The sequence below is a fragment of the Muscardinus avellanarius genome, assembly GCF_963383645.1.
Source record: "Muscardinus avellanarius genome assembly, chromosome: 19".
NCBI classification, from domain to species: domain Eukaryota; kingdom Metazoa; phylum Chordata; class Mammalia; order Rodentia; family Gliridae; genus Muscardinus; species Muscardinus avellanarius.
The window spans coordinates 24,520,254-24,541,628 of record NC_137805.1 but is presented as its reverse complement, the minus strand read 5'-3'; the positions used below and the strand labels follow the sequence as shown (position 1 = coordinate 24,541,628).

Here is a 21,375-nt window from a genome sequence, read left to right as displayed (position 1 = left end):
AGCCCTGCTGCTCCACGTTTCCCAAGTTAGGGGTAGTGGCCAAAGACCTTTGGGGTCTCAGGAGCTGAGAGGGTAGGGGGCTTCAGGCCCTCCCACTGCCCCGCCGGATTGGCGAGTTAGACGCTTGGAGATCCAAAGTTGGATTGGGGAGGGGTCTCTGGGAAGTTGGCTCACTAGGCAAGGATTGGGGGGATTCACGTGCTTAGAGATCGAGGCCAGGCCTTGGGTAGGGGGAGTCAGACAATTGGAAAGCCTAGGTGGTTATTTGGGGAGGGGTCTTTGCGCTTTGGCGGAGCGCAAAGCTGCGCCTGTTTGGCTTGAGGCCTGGGCCTTGTCAAGAGAGCCTTCTGTGCAAGGGTGGGCCAGTTAGGCCAGACCAAGACAAAGTGAATAAATCAGGACTATAAGGGGGCGGGGGGCCCCTGAGAGGGGGGTCACAAAGGGTGAGACATGGCCACCCGGCGTTTAACCGACGCTTTCTTGTTGTTGCGGAATAATTCCATCCAAAACCGGCAGCTGTTAGCCGAACAAGTGAGTAGTCACAGCACCTCCAGCCCTCTGCATTCACGTAGCATTGCTGCGGTGAGTCTCCTGGCGGCCTCTCCGACACACGCCCGTGTGCACTGCGGCTCTGCCTGTCTGTCTGTCTCTGTCTGTCTCTCTGTTTAAAAAAAAAGAAAAGAAAAAGAAAAAGAAAAAAAAGAAAGATGAGAATAATAAGGCTAAGAGGAATCCGGAAGTGCAGTGTGTCTTGGCCAGGGTCAAGGGGCACCTCTAACCCTGGCTGAGAAAACAGTCTTAGGCCCCTGTCCACCTCTCTGGCCCTCACTTTCGAAGCTCTCCCAGGCCTCCCCCGCCCGCCCCGCCTCCGTCACTGCACGACTGGCAGCTTCCTATTTACATATTTTTTTACACCAGGATTTGGAAGTGAGGGGCCTTTCTGAAGCCTTCTTTTTGTTTTGTTTTGTTTTTAAGCTCCCCCCTCCCCAATAGCGGGCCTCACGTTGGCCCTAGTGAGTGGGTGGCTGGATCACAGACCCGAATCCTTGCAAGTGAACACTCCCTCCCCCAAGAGGAAGGACTTGTGCTGGTGTGTGTGGGTTTCCCACCTCCTTTCTTTTAATGGCCTCGAAGCCCTCTCCCTCTGTGTGGCCGAGTTCCCTATGAATAATTGCTGGGCTGTTTTTCCTGGGGGCCCTTGTTTGTGAGGCCATGAGGTGCTAGGCTCTTCGTTTTCCATTTCCCAGACAGGAAATTAAGTTTTCCCCTCCATTCAAACTTAAAAAAAAAACATGATGTGCATGTGAAAATTAACCCCCCAAAATAGCACATTTTTTTTCCCTGTTATTGACCAGAACCTTCACTTAGCCTCGCGGTGGAGCCTGTTTTCTTCTTCTTTTTTCTTTTTTTTTTTAAAGCAAGGTTCTAGAAAGATTACTGTTTGGGATTTGGTTTTGATGGGGGTTAACCTTTCCCTTTCTGAGCCTCCGTTTACTGATCTTTTAAATGAGGGGACAAGTGTAAATGGCCCAAACAAGAACATTGATGATTAGCTCTGTAATATCATTAATTGAAAACATGAAGTTACGAAGCTAGTTATAGTGGGGGCCACCTGCCGTAGACAAGATAGGTTTGAATGGAAGGAACATTGGAGCCCGAGGGGATAGTTATCCCAAGACCTGATTCTTGGGGATTATGCTGGAAATAAGCAGTTTTTGAAATCTCACACTTTATTTTTTCCACCTCTTAAGGACTGTATTACCTTTTATTTTTTTATCACTTATAGAAATGCTAAATAAGAAATTATGTCCAATGTTGTTATCAATATGTCTACTAAGACAATTTTTCCTTTTAGTAAAGAAAATACCTTTGGCCATATTACTTACAGAAAAACAATTTTAAGCCGTGTGAGCACTTTCAGGAATAAAAGGATGTAAATTCCGGTCAAAAATCTGAGAAAGCAAGGACGGAGTGTGTTTGCAATTCTATTTATATGACAATTTGAATGCTTTTCACATTTATAAATGGAAAAAAATGGTATTATACAGAAATAAGTGTACCGATGTCAGCATGGAAGCGGGCTAATTCTAGCGCTAATTTTGAAAAGAATGTTCTGAAGTAAGCCAAGCAATGGAGAGGGGAGACAGAATGAATAAAATTCCTCCATGGATCTTTAGTTATGTTAAGTGAGTAGAATTCTCTTTGTAAATCCTGGATTTTATGCTGCCTCGGAGGGAAAAGAAACGGAACTGAAACCCGTGCGCTTAGTGCTTCAAGGGTCTCAGTTTTAGTTGATTGAAATACATTTTGTTTGTTTTTAAATTTTTAATCGTATAAAGTTCAACACACCCTGAACCTCTGAGTAACATGAGAATTTTTCCCTTTTTTTTAACCATTAATTCAGACAGTTTAAAAACGTGGTGTCTGAGATGGGCAGCTTTTAAAAAAGTGCATCCCTGGGTTAAATCACTTTTTAAAATAATTTTCTTAGTTACACAATTAAAGAAATATATACAAGCTAAGTAAAATAATTAAAAGTGGGCAACTAAAGTGTACAGCTTGGAAAAACAGTTATGTCAGGAAATCTACTGATATTAGCTGATTTAGACAGTTTCTTAAAAGTAGATTTCTAAATCCAACTAAAAACACATGTTTTATTTCAGAACATTAAAAATATTTTTATGTCATACCACTGAAAATATTGCATCCTTATATTAGTGACATAATTTAAAACCTTTCTCTTCCTGAGAAGCAGTCAGATCATTTCAAATATCCGTGTAGTCAATTCAGACTATCTAAAAGGTGTTGCAATCTAACAAAAATATTTTGTCTGAGTTACAATTTAAAAACAAAATATACATTTATAGATTTTAATTGTGTGCATTAGAAACACGTGGCATGTCATAAATTTCTCAAGTATTTCGGAGTGAAGTGTTTATCTTCAGATAGGTGGTTTCACAGAAATCACTTTGCACACACAGAAAATCAAATATGATAAGATGCTAACATAAGTAAAGATTACAATTTTTAAACTTTTCTGAAATTTAAAAACATGAATTATAGGTATTTTGGGGAAAAAGACATACCTACCACGGTTTTTAAAAACTGAAGAAAGGTGGTTTCACAGAAATCATTTTTGCATACACAGAAAATCAAATATGATAAGATGTTAACATAAGTGAATATTATAATTTTTAAACTTTTCTGGAATTTAGAAACATGAATTATAAGTATTTTGGGGGAAAAGACATACCTACTACAATTTTTAAAAACTGAATTTAGTAGCTCATATACTATTTCCCTTTGCATATCTAGCTCAAATTTTTTAAAAGCTTATTTTTGACTTGTAAATTTTAAAGCCATTTAGCAAATCAAAAACTATATTTGCAGATTGGAATGCGGACTAAGTATTGAGTGATAATAAATTAATAGTTAAGCTAATTATAGTTAATTAAACATGTTAATTTTATTAGAGATGCCTACTGAAATGTTTAGTAGTGAAATGTCAAGACGGCTTTAACTTATTTTAAGTACTTAATGCCCCTCAAAAGCAAAGTAAGCAAATAAGACAAAATGTTACTAAAATTTTAAGTTTAGTGATGAGTATGTAAAAGGACATTTTACCATTTTTGCATACTTTTTTGTATGTTTGAAAATTTTTAAATAAAAAATTGAAAGATGTATATTTGTCATAGTAAAGAAAAACAATTAAAAGGAGTCAGTTTATAAATATATTTGTCTAAACTTAGGTAATTAAAAAGGAAGTTAACTAAACCCTAGAGTTGACTTAATTTTAAAAATCCTAATGGGACATTTTAAATTTCTGATTAGCAGAAAAGCCATAGAAGTTGACTTTGGTGTATTTGTTATTTAATACACAATTAAAAATAAGTTATCAAACGTAGTTGATTTTTAAATAAATGTAATCCTGAATTTTTACATCTCTATTTGAGGAAAAAGCTGCAGAAATTGATTGCAACCCGACATGTAGATGTATCTCACACCTCAAAACAAAGCACACCTAAAGCTTTATCATTCAAAAAAATTTATACCCACATTTCTTGAATTTTAATTTGAAGAAAAAAACCAGAAGCTCTTTGGTGGTGGTTATTGTGGGTCCACACACAGGCATGAAGGCTTATAGCAGTGTCTAGGCAATTGTGTCACAAATAAGCAGGAGTTTAAGGAGAGTAAGCAGCTACAAAACAAACAAACAAACAAACAAACAAACAGCCCCAAGGACCAGAAGGGACCGAGAGTCCACGGGCCTGGCCTCCCTGCCCGTGAAAAGCCCCCAGGCTCGGCTTGCGGCTAAGAAATCCCAGCAGCTTGGGGCCACATATTTTCCTACTAAAACGTCTTTTTCTGTATTGATTCCAATTATGTCCATGTCCTGTGGTCCCAGTTCTGTCCTCTAGGGTCTGCAACACCGGAAGCCTCCTCCCGCTGCTGCATGGCGACCCTGAAGCCTCCTGGTCCCAGGAGTGTTTTCCTGGGCTCAGAAGTCCCGGCTCAGGCGTACGGCTCAGTCTCTCTCCTATGGCTGATGCCTACATTTTTATATCCTTTTTAAAATTTAACACCCAGAACTGAACAAAATCCTACTTATGTGTGTTTTTTGTTGTGTTAATATTAGTAAAAATTAATCATCAGAACCAGACTGGGATTTGATTTTAGGCTCCCAGAAAAACACACTTGTTGGCAATTACATGTACTTGATTTGGGCATCAGTTCTGGGTACCCGAGCACCTTTTCCCTCAGCAGCAAGAATTAAAGGAAAGAGTGTTAGACTGTTAAGGCTGGGAGTTTAGGGTGAATCCCACTCCTTTGCAACTTAATCTTTTAGGACACCTTTTATCTCATTTATAAATTGAGAAGTTGAGTTAGGTGATTTTGTGGCCCCATGTATTCAACAATGTTTTTTCAAATTTTAACACCTGACCAAAGCACACAGTCTTAGCTTTACTTTGAAAGGGGGAAATCTGTAGTCAGCAGCCTTGTGGCTGTCAGCTTAAGGCTACTGACAGAGTCCTTAAAAGTAGCCCATCCTGGGCAAAAGTGACTTGATGGAGTGCTGGCCAAGGACAAGTTGTAAGGCAGCCTCCCATTCACGCTGTTACAGGCAGTTTGGCTTCAGGAAGCTGAAATAGATTTATGAGTTAAATAATCATTAAAAAAGTGTAAAGTCTTGAATGAATGAATGAAAAGTGGAAGGTGAGTTGCTGTTCTGATCTGATGAGATACTGTATGGATTTGTGTTGTCTTTGATCTCCTGGAATGAATCTAATACTGGGGCTGGAGCTACTTTGCTAGCGTTTACTGCCTAATCTATACTCTGCCTTGAAATAATGCATAATCTATAAATGGAAGCTAGAGTTAATTGGTCTTAGATTAGTTTGAAACTAGCACATTATTTTTAATAAAATGTGTGCTTAGAAAAAAAAAGAAAAATTAAGGATTAACGATGGTTATGAGCGATGAGGTCCTTACTCATTCTTGACTACAGTATTAGCTAGGTTTACTGAGTGCCTCCTCTGTGCCTGGCACTGAGCTGAGCCCTTTCCACGGGTCACCTCGAGCCATCCTCACAGTGCCGATCAAGTAGGTGTTCATGGTCCGGTTAAGGAGACTGAGGTGTGGCGGAGAGGGGAACTGGCCGTGTCCCCGCCATCCACGCGGGAGCCTGGTGTCCTCCTGGCCGGCTGTGTTGCTGGCCCTTTGCTAGAACTTGGGCTGCAGATCCTGGGAAATGGGAGGGTTTATTGTTTAAATACAGTTTTGTTTTTTTTCTTGCAGTAGCCCAGCATCTCTCTTTGCTTTGTTTTTACAGCCTTCCATACTCAAGTTTAACTTGCACCTTGAAGGTTCTAGCTTTTGGTCCAGGCTGGGTCTCTTGGAAAAAGCATTTCTCGTTTAGAATCCAAGCATGAAATCATTGGATGTTTCTCTTTAGATCTATTTGCTTTTCTGCTTTTAAAGATTCCATTTGCGCTGTGAGGCTTACTTGAGAATAAGGGTACTTTGTTGGATAAAAGTGAAGCAAACTTTTATTTTGGCAGGAAGGGAAATAAAGTAAATATCACTATAGCATAGACCTGTATTTCCAAGTCATTTTGCTCGACTTTTCCAGACTTCCTGAGTCAACACAGATGGGTTTCCACTTGTTTTTTCAGTTTTATGTAGAAAGTTCTTTGACTATAAAGTCCACATGCTACTTGGAGTTTTCAATATTTGCTTGATTGCGCGCCATTGGCAGGGCAAAAACTTAGGTTTGGACACTCTAAAGATTTTAGAAGGTGGTGATGTCCAGTGGTGTGCGCTCGTCCGGCTGTGTCTTGGTCTGTCCTGATGGTAACTCTAAATGTTTTAATTCACATCCTGACTAAATTTTTTGGTAATTTTGTGTCAAGGGGCGTTTTGAAAGCCTTCTGTTTGTTAGTAGCAAAATGGGGGGGGGGGTCATTGAAAAAATGGCTTCTGAATTTAATTTCTGATGCGGTGTGGTAGCTGCCTATCACAATAATTCCCTGGATTGTTAATACAATTAGGCCGGAGGGTGGGGTGGGAAGAGGCCTGGACATCTGGGGTGTCCACATCCTCTCCACCAAGCTCTGTGGCTTCAGGCAATACATTGATACATTTTGAGGATTCATTTTCTTATTTGTAGGAAAAGAGTTGTTTCTGGCCCTAGCATCTCCTGGTTCCAGTGTCACCTCTTATCATGTAGTAATTGCAGAAAGCACAAGATGAGGGTTTATGTGCTGGCTTAATAATGCAGCAGCACAGACTCAGGCCTGCAGAGATTTTGACAGCTGTGCACTGATACTTTGTTCAAAGATTAGATGCCAAAGAGCCACTGTGGAGTGGGAAGGGGCTCGAGGGGCCACAGCTGGGCTTAGGGCTTTGGCTTGCATTGATTTTACTGGTAAAAGATGCTGGTGCTCTCTGGCTGGGCATGTTAAGCTTTTTAAAAAGACCAGCATTTCCCCTTTTTAAGGTAAAAGGTAATGAGACAAGATTCCCTGAACAGCGCCTGTTCCGAGCTGTCTTCTGGGGCCGCGGTGGAGGCCGCGTGGGTCTCACACACGGAGCGGCAGGGGAACCTGCCAGCTCTCCACAGTCATCTCAGGGAAGTTTTACAAGGAGGCATGGGATTAGGTTTTATTGCTATCGTTGCGTAATGGTGTTTTGGCCCTGACAGACCAACTTTATTTGCACTATTAATTTTTAAATAAGAAAGTTAGGCTTTTTATTTTCTAAATTCACTGCTACACACACACACACACACACACACACACACACACACACACCACAGTTGATTATTGAAATTCACCACTAATTATTTCTATGATCAATACAGTTTTAAAAAAAAGAGAGACCAGGTTATTTAGATTATCTGTCATTAGTAACTGTCTGCTCAGAAGATAGAGTTCCGTGTTGGTCTAGAAAGGAATCTTTGGTTTTAAATGGAAGCTTGCCTCTGGTGCCGTTTCTTCTCCCCTCCCCTTTACAGCTGTCTTGCTTACCTTCGGTTTTGTCCTGTTCGCTTGCTCTTATAAATAATTGTGTGCTTTCTAGGTTAATAACAATACAGGCCAAGCAAATGTTAAGAGTTTTTCCTTTTATTTTTCCACCTGTGTCTCTCCGGGAAAGAACGGTTTCTCCGCTCTATTAGCACGGATAAAGCCACGTCCCTGGGATGTAATTTGTAGAGCCCTTACATGTATGGTCACTGGATATTATTTGAATGCAGCTGTAGACAATTTTGTAGGTTGTTCATTTTTAATTTTGTTGCATTTTCAGGGCTGATTTGCATGTTAACATGAATTTATTTAACACAATAACAGTACATCTTAGTGTGTTCTTATTTTATCTTCCTAAGGAAATTTATAATGTGGTATTGTATGTGATATTTGATGTTTATAAAGCAGATTAACCAGTATATTTTGGTGAAGCCAAAGCAAGTGTGTTTTATGTTTCCAATGTGTTTTAATTTTTACAGCCATTGATTTCTTATGTCCTATCACATTATCAAAATAACAACCACAGTAAATAAAAATAAAGACATGTTTGCATGGCTTCCCTTAAGAAGGGAGGACCAGAGGGGACATGTTTTGATGCCTTAGCTAGTGGGTCTTGTTTTCAGTCAACTTAGAGCTGCCTGAAGCCTGTCTCCTCACCTGACGGTTCCTTGTCTGTCTGTCTCATGCCTCCCTTCCTGCTCCCCCACGGGACCCACCTGATGCCACCGCACGCCCGCAGGAGCTGGACGAGGTACCGTTCCTCCATATTTCTCTATGCTACGTCATTTTAGCCCATAAAATGCCTTTGGCCAGACATAAAATGCTAACCAAGCTTATACATCTTCTAGCATTGTCTTAATTACTTTCTGATGTATTTAACAATTTACTATCTGGTGCTTGTGTGTATATTTTCATGCCTCCTGCTCTCCGAGACTGACGGAGAGCGTGGCATGGTGGGAGAGTGAAGACGGGCTGCCAGGGGCTCTGGGGCTCTTGCGCCCGGGCAGGGCGAGGGCCACGCCACACGGGCGTCGCGCTAATCACTGCAGCGGCCGCTCTGGCCTCTTCCTAGCAGCATGTGTTTGGCCTTTTCGTTACCTGTTAGCATCACGCCCGCCCGGGAGGTGGACTAACACACGTTCATATCACCTCATTTTACAGCTCTTCTAGAGGGTTGGGCACAAATGAGATTCAGCTGCATTGTTCACCCCCGTCTTTGTGGCCTGGCTCGGCAGTGGAGGGGGACAGCACTTCTCTGGGGCGACTTCAGTGAGTGAGTGAGCAGAGAGGTTTAGCTTATTAGCTTGTGCAGGAAGGTGGTGACAGGATCACCACCTTCCAAACTCGTGGGGTTCTAACTAGTAGATTAAGGTCTACCTATAAATTTGTAAAACGTTCACTAGTTGATAATATCAACAGGCCGCGCACAACTCAAATACTCTTCCCTGGAAGCCATTCCGTAAGTGGTGCGGCCCCTCTAACCTGTCCTCGAGGCCTGTGGGATGTGCTCCCAGACAGGTGGCTGGCAGGAGGAAGCCCGACGTAAGGCGCTGTGGGCGCTGTGATTCCCCTGCACCCATTTTTGTTGTTGTTGTTGTTGTTGTATTTTTAACAAAATAACTTGCGTAGATGCTTTTGTGTGCTTAAAAGAATCCTGAGCTGCTGCCCAGGAGCGACCACACTGACCGCCTTCCCAGGAGGCCCCGGGTAGAGGACACCCCTGTCCTCATAGGCCCACGCTCAGGGCAGACGATTCCTGAACCGTGTACGGGCATCATGTCTGTACTAGAAACAGCATTAAAGCTGCCTCGTAGCTGAAAGCTCGCTCACAGGTGGGGAGCTCCCCGCCAGCACCCAGCCTGGGCCCTGGAAGGGTGAGGGCCCTGTGGAGAGAAGGGCTTCTGGGGATGCAGTGGGCGTGGGTGAATTTGCCAGCAGAACTTGGGCAGTGTTAACACATAAAGGGCTATTTTAAAACAAATGATCCTATATCTTACTGAGCAGTTTGCAGGTTTAGAACTTGGGTCCCCAGAAGCCAGTGTGTTATGAAGGAAAGAGCAGGCTAGAAAGACGCCTTTGCGCCGACTCCTATTGCCGGCCCCCTTGACCTTTCCCACGGCCTCTTCCTCTGTAGGCAGCGGGTCCCGGAGCCCGCCGTGTCCGGGACTCAGCGCCGGCACTTGGCTGTTCTCACGCCGCGCCTCTGCGTGTATGTGTGAAGGGCTTTGCTCTGACCAAAGGCCCTGGCAGAGGAGCCACGTGCTGCGCCAGGCTCGGGGTCCTCGGGAAGGTGCCCTGAGACTTGGTTCCAAGGGCATCTTCTGGGAGCAGCGATGGTCCCATCACCTGGCTCTCACTCACTCCAGGGCTCTCCTACAGGCTGCCCCCTCACGCCCTCCCCACAAGCTCCCCGAGGACACCACGGCCTTAGAAGGCCATTGCCCCTCCATCGTGTCCAGGGAAGTGCTGGCCCTCTCCTTTGTCTTCTGTCCCATCTAGTTTCCCACTATGGCAAGTAATCTCCCAAATCGTTGGTTTTAACTTCAAAATGGGAAGTAATTTAGAAAGTCACAAGCTCTGGGTGTTGGCTTTGGGGCAGGGATGCAGCTCCGGTCCAGGCACCTCGAGGCACCCTGCTGGCCTTCTCGTCTCCCCACCTTTTCTAGGGGTGTACATGTACGTTGAGAAGTCAATCAGTTGGTGGAACAACAATGTTAATATCAAGGTGGTGCAATTCTCAAATTCTTATTCTCTTTTTTTGTAGTTTGAAAAGTATTTTGTCATTCCATAGAAACCGCAAGCATTATTTTTAAATTAATGCAGGTTTTTGTGGTTTTGTTTTTTTTTGGTGGTACTGGGGTTCCTGGAAGCCCTTCTACCTCCGGGCCACACTCCCAGACCTATTTTATATTTTTTGAAACAGGATCTCAAACCAGCACGGCTGGCTACGAACCTGCGCAATCCTCCTGTCTCCGCCTCCCAAGCGCAGGGATTACAAGTGTGCGCCACCACGCCCGGCTAAATTAATGCAGGTTTTAAAAAGTGTGGTGACATCCCGATTCTCTGTGCCCGAGACGCCTGAGACCCAGTGACGCGCGCCTCCCCTGCACCCAGGCAGGCCCACTCGGACGGCAGGGGCCCCAGGTGTCAGCGTGGTCCTCGCCCGGGTGCGGGTTCAGCTGGGTGTCGCTGTTAGGAGGAGGAGGCCTGTCGGGCTTCGCCAGTCCCACAGCAGCGAGTCAGCTTGGGCCCAGGCAGGATCCGCGTGGGCGAGGCGCCACGCTTGGAGCCGTTGTTTTACAAGAGAGGCTGCGTGTGCTTCTTCCCGCAGTCGGGAATCTGCCCGTACCGCCTGGTGCTCTTAAAGGGACAAATGTTTCCATCTGGAATGGGCCGAGGGCAAAGCTGGCTTTAGCGAGACTAGCGGAAAGCCGCTGTAGTGTGGTGCTCTGAGCCCTTGCTGGCATCTCTGCGCTTCTCTGGGTTGGTAGTGCACCCCGTGGCAGGATCGCTCTTTTTTTTTTTTTTTGGTGGTACTGGGGATTGAACCCAGAGCCTCAAGCGTGATAGCAAACTACCACTGAGCTCTGTCCTCCGCCCTTTTAAGTTTGGGAGAGGTTCTCGCTGAGTTACGCAGGCCGGCCTCCTGCCTCAGCCTCTGGGGTCACTGAGGTGAGAGGTGTGTGCCGCTGTGCCCCGCTGTGAGTAGAGTTTCTGTAGCATTCCTCTTGTTTAAAAAGATGGAAAGATTCTCTACTTCAGAATGCAAGTTTATTTAAGAAAAGCTTTACTAGCCTATGGCATATGTTGAGAAGGAGGACCATGTTGGTGTTGAGCAAGGAAAAACAGACGAGGAACCTGGTGGCTCTCGAGGTCTTTGTGGGATAGGGTGGCACCTTGAGCATCATCCACGTGCTGACATCTCACTGCACCAGAGCGTGTGGGGTTTTGTTGTTGTTGTATGTGCGGGTCTGGGTGGAACCCAGAGGTATTCGACCTCTGAGCTACGCCCCCTGCCCTATTTTTTATTCTTTAATTTGAAACAGGGTCTCACTAAGTTGTGAAGGGCCTCACTAAGTAGCTGAGGCTGTCCACGAACTACGGTGCTCCGGTCTCAGCCTCCCGAATGCTGGGATTACAAACGTGCGCCACCACGCCTGGCTAAGAGAGCAGGTTTTTAAGTGGGAAGTGAGGTTTGAGGAGTTGAAAGAATGATCGTTTTACTCTGAAAATGTATTATGTTCAAATTTGTTCCCATTTCAAGTAGTGGGCATTTATGTTCAGTTGTTTCAAAACACACCGTCTTTAGGAGTGCCGCCCTTCCATGTGGACACTGGCGGGAGGAGGCAGGGCAGCGCTCTGGCAGAGACGCCCTCGTGAAGGGGGCGGCTGGTGCCGTTTCCAGTTGCCCTCCCAAGGGATCAGCTGTTCTCTCCCCTTGGCACACTCCCGAGGTGTGTGGGGCTGCTTTGCGCCCTTCCTGGAGGGCCCGCCTCTGCCACGGGCTTCCTTAGGACCCTCACGGAGCGCCTGCCCGTCCTGCGGCTTCCATCTCATTCGGGGCCTCTCTTGAATAAAGAAAGCACTGCTTGGAGGCGTTGCGCCACGGCAGCGGGTGGCTAGTCACCGTGCTGGTGACTTCAGCTACAGGGACCTCTGCGTTATCTGCCTTTAGTTCAGTGTGTGCTTGTAAGCAGGGGAAACACTGCGGCTTGTTTTCTTCATGAGCTTAGAAACAAAGCCACTGTAAAACAGATTGCCATTACTCTGCAGAACTGCGGAGGGGCCTGTGGGTTCAAGAGTAAGGACTGGAGTTGTAGGCCTCATCAGAGGCACCTTAGCCGCCCCAGGTCCCATGGCATGAACAGCTGCAGCCACACGTCCCTCAGTGGCCCCGAGCTGGGAGGGCGGCCTTGGCGGGGGAGCAGTGAGCAGCCCAGCCCTGGGTCCAGGCCGCCCTGGGCCTGCTCCACAGGCGGCCACACAGGTGCTCTTCCTGCTGCCTCTCTCTGGGCCCGCCCCGTAGTCCCCTAGGCTGGGAGGGAACGCGTTAAAGGACTGGGTCGTTCTCTTGTTGCAGTCTGACGGCTTGTCCTGATTCATTTTCTTAGCGAGTTGTCATTATATTTCATGGGCCTCCCGGAGTGATTGGCAGCCTGTAGGTGGAAGGGGCTCCTGGAGTCAGCTGACCCCACTTTTAATCTGTCACACACTAGCTTGGTGGCCTTGGGCAAGCCACTTTTCTGAGTTTCAATTTCCGTATTTATAGATTGGAATAATAGTTCCTAGCTTGCCTAGATTTTGTGAGGATTAAAATCATAAAAAAAGTAAAATCCCTATTAGTGAACTCTTAAAAACAAACCCAAGGGGGTGGTGGAGAATCACTGCTTCGGGGCCTCTGTGCACACGGTGGGCACACGGCGCAGGTTTGGAGGACGCGCCATTTGTTTAAGAATGAAAGTGCCTCTGGACCTGTAGCGCAGGCTGTCAAATGGTGGGCTTAATCAGAGCCGCCAGGCGCTGGGGACAGTGCGGGTCTGATCCCTTAACGTGTGGTCTTTGCAGATGTGCCCACGGGGCCCTGGGCCGTGAGGGCGAGGGGGACGAGACGAGTGTGCTCTAGGAGTCGCGCCATGAACTCCCCAGGCTGTAGGACTCAGACGGGAAGAGCTCGTCTAGTCTAGGTGTTTCCTTACATGGTGTTTCCCCCTTGGCCTGTGGGTTTTTAGGTTTCATTGAGTTTCTTTGTTGTGAGGTAGGCAAATAAGGATTTGCCAAGTGAATGAAAAAATAAACAGCTAATTGCAGGGAAGGGAGAAGAAAATACAAACTCCTCATCCAGTTCTACAGTGTGACTTAGTTAATTTACTAAATATCGTCTATAGAGAACTTGTAAAGATTTTTCCATTGTTTTTTGATCATCGTTGTGGCATTTAAAAATTCTGAGATCGAGCCGAGCGTGGTGTTGTACACTTGTAATCCCAGCACTCGGGAGGCTGAGATGGGAGGATTGTGGTTCACCGCCAGCCTCAGCTACTCAGTGCGGCCCTCGCAACTTAATGAGAGCCTGTTTCAAAATAAAGAATAAAAATAGGGCTGAGGGTGTGGCTCAGAGGTAGAATGCCCCTGGGTTCCATCCCTAGTACCATAAATAAATAAGTAAATAAAAATAAAACTTCTGAGATCTAGAGGCAACCTTAAATGTCTTTCAACTCATTCTATGCCTTCAGGTAAAAAAACAGTTTAGAACCACGCAAACCCGTGACCTCCCGCCTAACACACAGAACCACGCAAACCCGTGACCTCCCGCCTAACACACAGAACCACACGAGCCTGTGACCTCCCGCCTAACACACAGAACCACGCAAACCCGTGACCTCCCGCCTAACACACAGAACCACGCAAACCCATGACCTCCCGCCTAACACACAGAACCACACGAGCCCGTGACCTCCGCCTAAGCTCACCAAGGCAGTGGGTCTTATAAAGACAAAAACTGTCGCTATCATTTCCAAAGAGGGGGCATGTTGCCAGTAAGCCTCTAACTGAGAAAAGAACCGGGCTGGTGTGCAGGAGCGCACACCACGGGCGGCCGCACTCCGGCCCAGGTGGCGGCCCTCACGTCCCGACCGTGGGGATGGCCTGACTAACTGAATCTGCTCTCCTTCCAAGAGAAGCTATGGGAGTGGATGGAGACCTTGCCATAGTAAATGTTTATATTAATCCCATTTGCGGCCTAGCGTTCCTTTCTACTTGTGTCTGATCACACTAATTGCTGAGGTTTGTGCGTTCTGTCATAGTTCCGGTACCTTAGGGCTTTCTTCTAAGGATCTTTTGTTGACTTTTTCATTACATGTCTATAGCCAGATCAAGTCAAATTCATGCTCACACGTATATCCAAGGAAATGAAGAACTGCTGCATGAAGAGATAGGAAAGTAATTCCACGTCCTCGCGGTGTGGAGCAAGCTCACGCCGCGGCAGCGCAGGCGCGGCCTCCCGCGGCCCTCGTCTTGCAGGAGCAGCAGCACTTAAGAGGGAGTGTGCCCTTGCCCGAAGCGAACAGAAACCGCCGTTAACATGCGCCTCTTTCCCTGCAGCTCGCTGATGACCGCATGGCCCTGGTGTCGGGCATTAGCCTCGACCCAGAGGCAGCGATCAGCGTGACAAAGCGGTCACCTCCGAAGTGGGTGGACGGAGTGGACGAAGTAAGTGAGCGGCGCTTTCGCGGTGTTTTGCTTGTTAAGGAACAAGGATAACGTGTCACGGGGCTGCGGCATGCACGGTTCCGACCACGCTTGAGGGGATATCCTCAGAGACGGTTTGTTAGACTTTGGGCTTCCTCGTTTACACATCCCAAGAAAAAGTTGTGTACATGTGAATGGTTTTGGCTTCAGTTTTGATGTTAGTGGTCACGGCCTAAATAATAGAAAATAGTTTGGGAAGCCGTTGAGCAAGGGTGAGCGTGCGTTCATGTCGTAGTCCAATGGTGACTTCACGTAGAAGTGTGCCAGTGAGCCGGCAGGTCCCCGGAGTAGCCAAGCGCAGCCGAGCGCTGGGTGGACAGGCACCTGCCGGGCGTCAGGGGGCTCTCTGGACTCTGTTTAGATACAGTACGACGTTGGCCGCATCAAGCAGAAGATGAGAGAGCTGGCCAGCCTTCACGACAAGCACTTGAACAGACCCACGCTGGATGACAGCAGAGAGGAGGAGCACGCCATCGAGCTGGCCACCCAGGAGGTCACACAGGTAGGCGCGCAGCCGGCGGCCTCTCCTCCCTTCTCCTCCCAGAGGGCACACCTCTGCTGGTGGTAGGCACTGCTGTGAACTAGCTAAATAAAATGAAATTCAGAGTAGGACTGAGCTCAATCATTATATTTTAAATTGTACAGCTTCTAGTATATACTACGTGCTTAAAATTTTAGGCTAAAGCACAGTTCTTATCATGGAAAGGAAACAGTATCGCCCAATGTTTTTCTTGTAGAGTGTTCAGTCTGACCAGCCTTTAAGCGATGGCTGGTGTGTGCACGGCGCTTGCCCCGTCCCCTGTTCGAGTGTCCGGCGCTCGGCAGGGAGGCCTGGTCCTCTGAGGCTTGCTCCCGCACCCTCGTCTGCACAGTGGGGAGAGCAGCGGTGCCGCCCCTGTGCCGGGAGGGAGCGCGAGGGCAAGGCCGAGCGGCTGACGCACATCTCTCAGCTCTTCCACAGGTGCCAGCGGGCGGTGCAGGCGCTGCCCAGCCGGGCCCGCCGGGCCTGCACGGAGCAGGAGGAGCGGCTGCTGCGCAATGTGGTGGCCGCCCTGGCCCAGGCCCTACAGGAGCTGTCCACCAGCTTCCGGCACGCACAGTCAGGCTACCTCAAACGTGAGTGCTGCGCGCCCCGGGGACCTGGAGTAGGGAGACAACTGCATTTTGTTTTCTTTGCTTTTTCGTGACTCTTTTCCATTGAGTTCTGTACCTTTCGCTGTTAGCTTTGCAGCACAGGCACACGTTTTATAACAAAAAGAGGCCCCTGCCCATGAGCAGCGGGCGAGGTGGGGTGAAGGCCCAGCTCCGGTTCCGATGGGGGCTTGGGGCAGGGCCCCGGAACCGGCTTCTTCTGAGCAGATGGGTAAGCGGTGGTTCCGTGTCAGCCCGAAGACTTCGGGAACTCACCCGACACACCTGAGAGCTTGTTGCTTTCCAGGTGTTGGGGTTGGGGGACCTGCTCATAAGTAGGTAGAAAAGAGTGATCATCACATAAAACCACACATTTGCAAACTGCTCGAGCGTCCGAGAGAGCCTGAGAAGCCTTCCTGTGGGGGGTTTTAAGTACGAAAGCCTGCACCCCAGTGGGCTCAGGGTGCCCTCTCTTTCCAAACACTTCAGAGCTACATCCTCATTCAATTTCCCTTGTGAACAGGGTTTGGTTTTTTTGTTGTTGTTGTTTTTTTACATTGCAATAAAGGCCCCACATACTTTAAAAAAAAAAAGAACTATTTTCTCTCCCTCTGACAGATGACATGTTTGTATTTTAATTGTATTATTTCTGAAATTTGATTAGGGCCATTTGGAATTCTTACTAGAAATGCTCGTAGAGAAATTATCGATCCTTTTGTTAATGTTTCATAACAGCAGTTAGAGTAGGTATTTCACCTACACATTCTCAGGTGGGGTGTCATTCTTGCCTTGCGCCGTGACTTGTGCACATTTGGCGTGGCTTTGTCCTGAGCAGCCCAGCGCTTGCATACTATTGCATGTTGTAATGCCCCCCTTCCTGGCCCACTGAGGTGGGCTTCTTTAAAGCTGCTAAGAGAATGTCCACTTTGTTGAGTTTTACGCTAGATTTTCCCTTTTTAATGGTGGAACAGTAACCAGAATGGTTTACGTATTCGAGTTAAGTGGATTCCTATCTATGATAGGCATGAAGAATCGAGAGGAAAGATCCCAGCATTTTTTTGATACATCAGTACCACTAATGGATGATGGAGACGATAATACTCTGTACGACCGGGTACGTGAAGGGGTCGTAAAGCGGCTGTACGTTTGCGCTCCGTCGGGCTTCCTCCTGCTCTAGACCTCCGGCTGCCGTGGAGTGGAGTGGAGCGGCGCGGCGCTGTGGACTCCCATGTCCGCTGGCTAGTCTGAGCAGGCAGAGGACAGCACAGCTGTACTGTTGTTCCTTTCCAAAGGCCGCAGGGAGACTCATCATCTGCTTTCCAGAGCTTTCGGAAAAACTGTGGACCCTGCTTTCTGGGAAGAACCCGAGAAGCATGGCCCCTGAGCCTCTACATGGCTGCGGCTGCCTCTCTGCACCCTGCTGGGGCCGCGCTGCCACCAGTCTGCTGCTTTGGGGAGTTTGACTCTTTCCTGTTAGGGAAAAATAAGTGCTCACTGTTACCTGCTTTGCGGAAGTATTTTCAGAGTTCCTTCTCTGTTTAGACTGTATCTGAACTGGTCTGCCACACTTCCCTAACGGGGAAACCCCACGCTGTTTTGCTAGGGCTTCACTGATGACCAGCTGGTGCTGGTGGAACAGAATACGCTGATGGTGGAGGAGAGGGAGCGAGAGCTCCGCCAGATCGTGCAGTCCATCTCTGACCTGAACGAGATCTTCAGGGACTTGGGTGCCATGATCGTAGAACAGGTACGCGGCTGTCTGTGGCTTCCTGCTGTGGTCTGAGCTCCTCTTCACAGTCCTTTGTGTGTGTGTATGTCCACAGATATATCCATAGGATGTGTTGATTTACCAAAGATATGCATAGGCCTCTGTCAGTCCCTGTAAAATATTAATAAGCCCCTTTTCAAGCAAAAGGAAATGAGTTGAAGTTGTCATACTCCTTGCCCTGCCCAGGGCACTTGTGAGGTCCACTTACTGCGGAGGCCTACTTGATTCTGACCAAACCCAGCGCTGGTTCTGGCAATAGATAAGGAGGTTTCCTTTATAATTTTGGCAGGTTATTGTGTAATGGTAACTGGAACCACCAGCTTTCAGGTAGAATTAAATTGTTGCTTAAGTTAAAATCTGATGGGGCATTTTATTATCTTGCCAGCAGGGTTGGGTCCTGATGCCCTGACACAGTGCAGGATGGAGCGTCAGGCTGCGTGATCCGGCTGTTGTCATTGCCCTGCGCTCCCTGACCGGCACGTTCCCATAAGAGCCCCGTCCTGCGCGCAGCCTGCCCCCTCCTATAGGACCAAGAGGTTGAGCCATTTAGAAACCCTCCCGGCGGCCGGGTCGTTAATTTCAGGTGGCGGGTCAGGGCTCTGCTCTGACCCCGGGGAGCCGAGTCCGCGTTGGGAGACAAGACAGTCGGCGCGAAGGCCTAACGTGACCGGGCCGAGCTTGGCCGGTGTGTCTGCCCGCTCACACCCAAGCACGTCCACAGCTTGGGCCCTCGCCTGGCCCTCGCTGAACAGTCCCCATAAGCCTGAACACCACGTAGCCTACGGCAGCTAAATCCAAAAAAGAAACCTCAACTGGTCGGTATTATTTTCTCATAAGCTAGATTTTATTGCAACTAACACGGCACCCTGCTGCTGGGTACCTAACATTGCTGGAGGGTGGATCCCAGGACCCTGAGGGTGACCCTCACCACAGTTGGGCAGACACTTAATCCTGTGGAGGCGGATGCCTGCAGTCTGCATGTCTCTGGTTCGATTGCTGACCGTCTGTACCTGTCACTTACTATTCAGGGGACAGTCCTCGATAGGATTGACTACAACGTTGAGCAATCCTGTATCAAAACCGAGGATGGCCTCAAACAGCTGCACAAGGTAATAACATCTTTGAGCGGTGAGCATTTTAGGAACTGTGGCACTGTGCTCAGACCTGGAGAGTTCATAGGAGGCCTCTCCGTCATGTCTGTTCTGTGTGTTGGAGCTTGTGGTCAGCTCTCCTCCAGGCAGGCCAGGGTGCAGACCGCCTCCCACGCAAGGCCACTGCGCTGCATCCATCGTGCGGAGTTCAGCGTTCGGTGTGTCTCGCCTGGGTCAGACACTCCCGAGAACACCCTGCTGAGCCGTAAATCCTGAAGGGATGGGGGCTGGTTTCTTTTTTTCCATTCCTCCTGAGTCTTCTCGTTGGGGGAATCAGTGGGACGGGCATTTGCTCAGGTATCTGCTGTGCCTGCTGCTGCTGGCTCAGGCCTCGTGTTCTGATGAGCGGTGGTGGAGAGAATAGAAATTCATTTTCCCTTTCATTCCCACTGTGTGTCTGTGTCTTACCTAAAGAGAGCTCTGGAAGTGGCAGCAGCGGTGTACTCTTGGCTAATGAGGTCCTTGTTTCAGGGTGTCTCCATGATGCTTATTAATTTCTTTCTTTGAAAAAAGTCAACGGAAAATATCTTAGAAATCGTGTCGTCAGTTATGAGAGGCACACGCACGGGCTACTGGGTGCTTGTGTATAGGTGGGCGCATATTTTCTTTAGAAGGAATACAATAATACTCCACAGATAAAATAAATGCTGTCCGTTTCCTACTCTCGTTGCATTGAGACCCTGTGGTATTTCCAGCCAAATGATGAGCATTTTCCCAGTCCCTAACATACCATGTGAGCGTTCCGCTGAAGCCTGTCCTCCTGTAGCAGAGACGCCAGCTGACCGCGGTGTCTGATTTGCAAGGGTCCAGCCTGCGCACTGACCCAAGTCCTTAGCTGTGGGCAGCGCTGTTGCCTCGTGCAGGGGTGAGCACAGCGCACAGCGGGGAGAAGCCCCTGCTTGCAGGGCTGTTTAAGCCTTTAGATTAACTTGGTTGTCAAGTCCCGAACATTAAAATGAAAGCTAACTTTACTTTCTTACTCTGTAATAACCAGGTTTTGATAAGCTGCTGAATTATGCATTGGTTTTGGAGTTTCTTAAATAAGAACTAGTGAGACATGTTTCGTGTTATAACACAGAGAAAGCCTTCTTTGCAGAAATGAACAAATCTAAGGGGAACTAGAAATTTGGTTTGAGGTTGTACTTTATAAATCATCTTGAGAGGTTTTTAAGGGCATTATTTGCCATTGGCTTCCGTAAGCGCTCGGCATTACTCAGTAGGAGGGTAGGTGCGCCATCTTCCTTCTGCCCTTGGCATGCGGCTCCTCTAAACACACCAGGCCTTGGGAGTCGCTGGCCTGGGGCGACGTCACGCTGCACAGAGCGCCGGAACCCCGTGCTGGAGGCGGGAGGCCAGGGTGTGTGTTCTGCAAGGTGACTGGCTCTGTCCTTCTCCGCCCGCAGGCCGAGCAGTACCAGAAGAAGAACCGGAAGATGCTCGTGATCCTGATCCTGTTTGTCCTCACCATCGTCCTCATTGTCATCCTTGTCGGTGTCAAGTCCCGCTAGTGGCCTTGGTTCTCAGTGAGTGAGGGGCTGCCTCGCGTGCTGAGTGAGGGCTTGGCCGCGCCCACCCGCCGCCCCCCGAGGTGCGGGCCAGGCCCAGGCCCTCCAGCCCGCTCCCCGCCCACCTGCGAGGAAAGTGGACCTTTGTGTTCCATCCCTGTGGAGACCACGGACCTTTGACCCTATAGCAGAGTAGAGATTGGTTCTGTGACCAGTTCTAATATATAGAGACATATATATATATATAATTTTTTTAGCAAGTGAAGACGAGTTGGACGTTTACAGGCCTGGGAGGCTGTTCATGTTACATGTGTACATGCTATTTTTTTTAGCAGTCATGTCTGAGCAGCATGTTAAAATAATTTTTGGAAAAATTTTCTTTAAGCCATCTGGTTTTTAAGAAATTTGGTACCAAAAATTTATGAGTAGAGGTGAAAATGCCTCTTCATCTTTCTCTATATATTTTCCAATTGAAAACAAAGAAGTCCTTTAAGAATTTATAATCCACTCCCCATTAACTTAATGTAGCTTCTCCATCACTGTTAATGATCAGAGTAACAAAGTGTGAAAAATAAGAAACCGTCATTGATGTTAATTGACACATTCAGATGGGCCGGTTAAAACAACGCCATAAGTTTAAATTAATTGTCAATAGAGGATTCTGCATATGAAATTTTTGCACTGTATTTTCTACTGTAAACCGGAAGGGGTTACTAAGCTAAGCCGCCGAAGCTTAGAAGTTGGTGCTCTGAGCCGGCCTCTCCTTTGGAGGAAGCTTGACCATGTCATGAGAGTCACCAGACGGAGCCGTGTCCCTCCTCCGCCATCTATTTCTTACACACTGGCTGCATAACGACCTGTTCAAACCAGGCTCCATTTAATGAACTGTGAATGTACACAGAGGCCATTTTAAATGGGCCGCCCCATTTAGGATTAGTGGGTCTCAAATTATTAACCAAACATCACTCCATTTCAGAGTAAGATCTTAGCAGGGATTTGACCTGTAGGCCCTCGATTGCCACTTGGGGTACCCTGAAAGCTGCTGTTCCCCA

The 21,375-nt window shown here is 47.6% G+C and overlaps 1 protein-coding gene across 6 annotated transcripts; it reads left to right on the top strand.

Moving 5' to 3' along the window:
* Positions 1-450: 450 nt before the first annotated feature.
* Positions 451-20,326, top strand: STX16 (syntaxin 16; the record flags this gene model as incomplete). Of its 6 annotated transcripts, none has more annotated exons than XM_080716242.1 (9): positions 451-531; positions 8,263-8,274; positions 14,622-14,729; positions 15,130-15,270; positions 15,719-15,884; positions 16,922-17,013; positions 17,503-17,646; positions 18,696-18,776; positions 20,222-20,326. In XM_080716242.1, the coding sequence occupies 9 exons, from the start codon at positions 451-453 to the stop codon at positions 20,324-20,326; spliced, it is 930 nt and encodes a 309-aa protein (XP_080572368.1). The 6 variants fall into 6 exon arrangements, with proteins under 6 accessions (XP_080572368.1, XP_080572366.1, XP_080572369.1 ...); XM_080716240.1 differs by having other exon boundaries at positions 451-582; XM_080716243.1 differs by lacking the exon at positions 8,263-8,274.
* Positions 20,327-21,375: the final 1,049 nt, after the last annotated feature.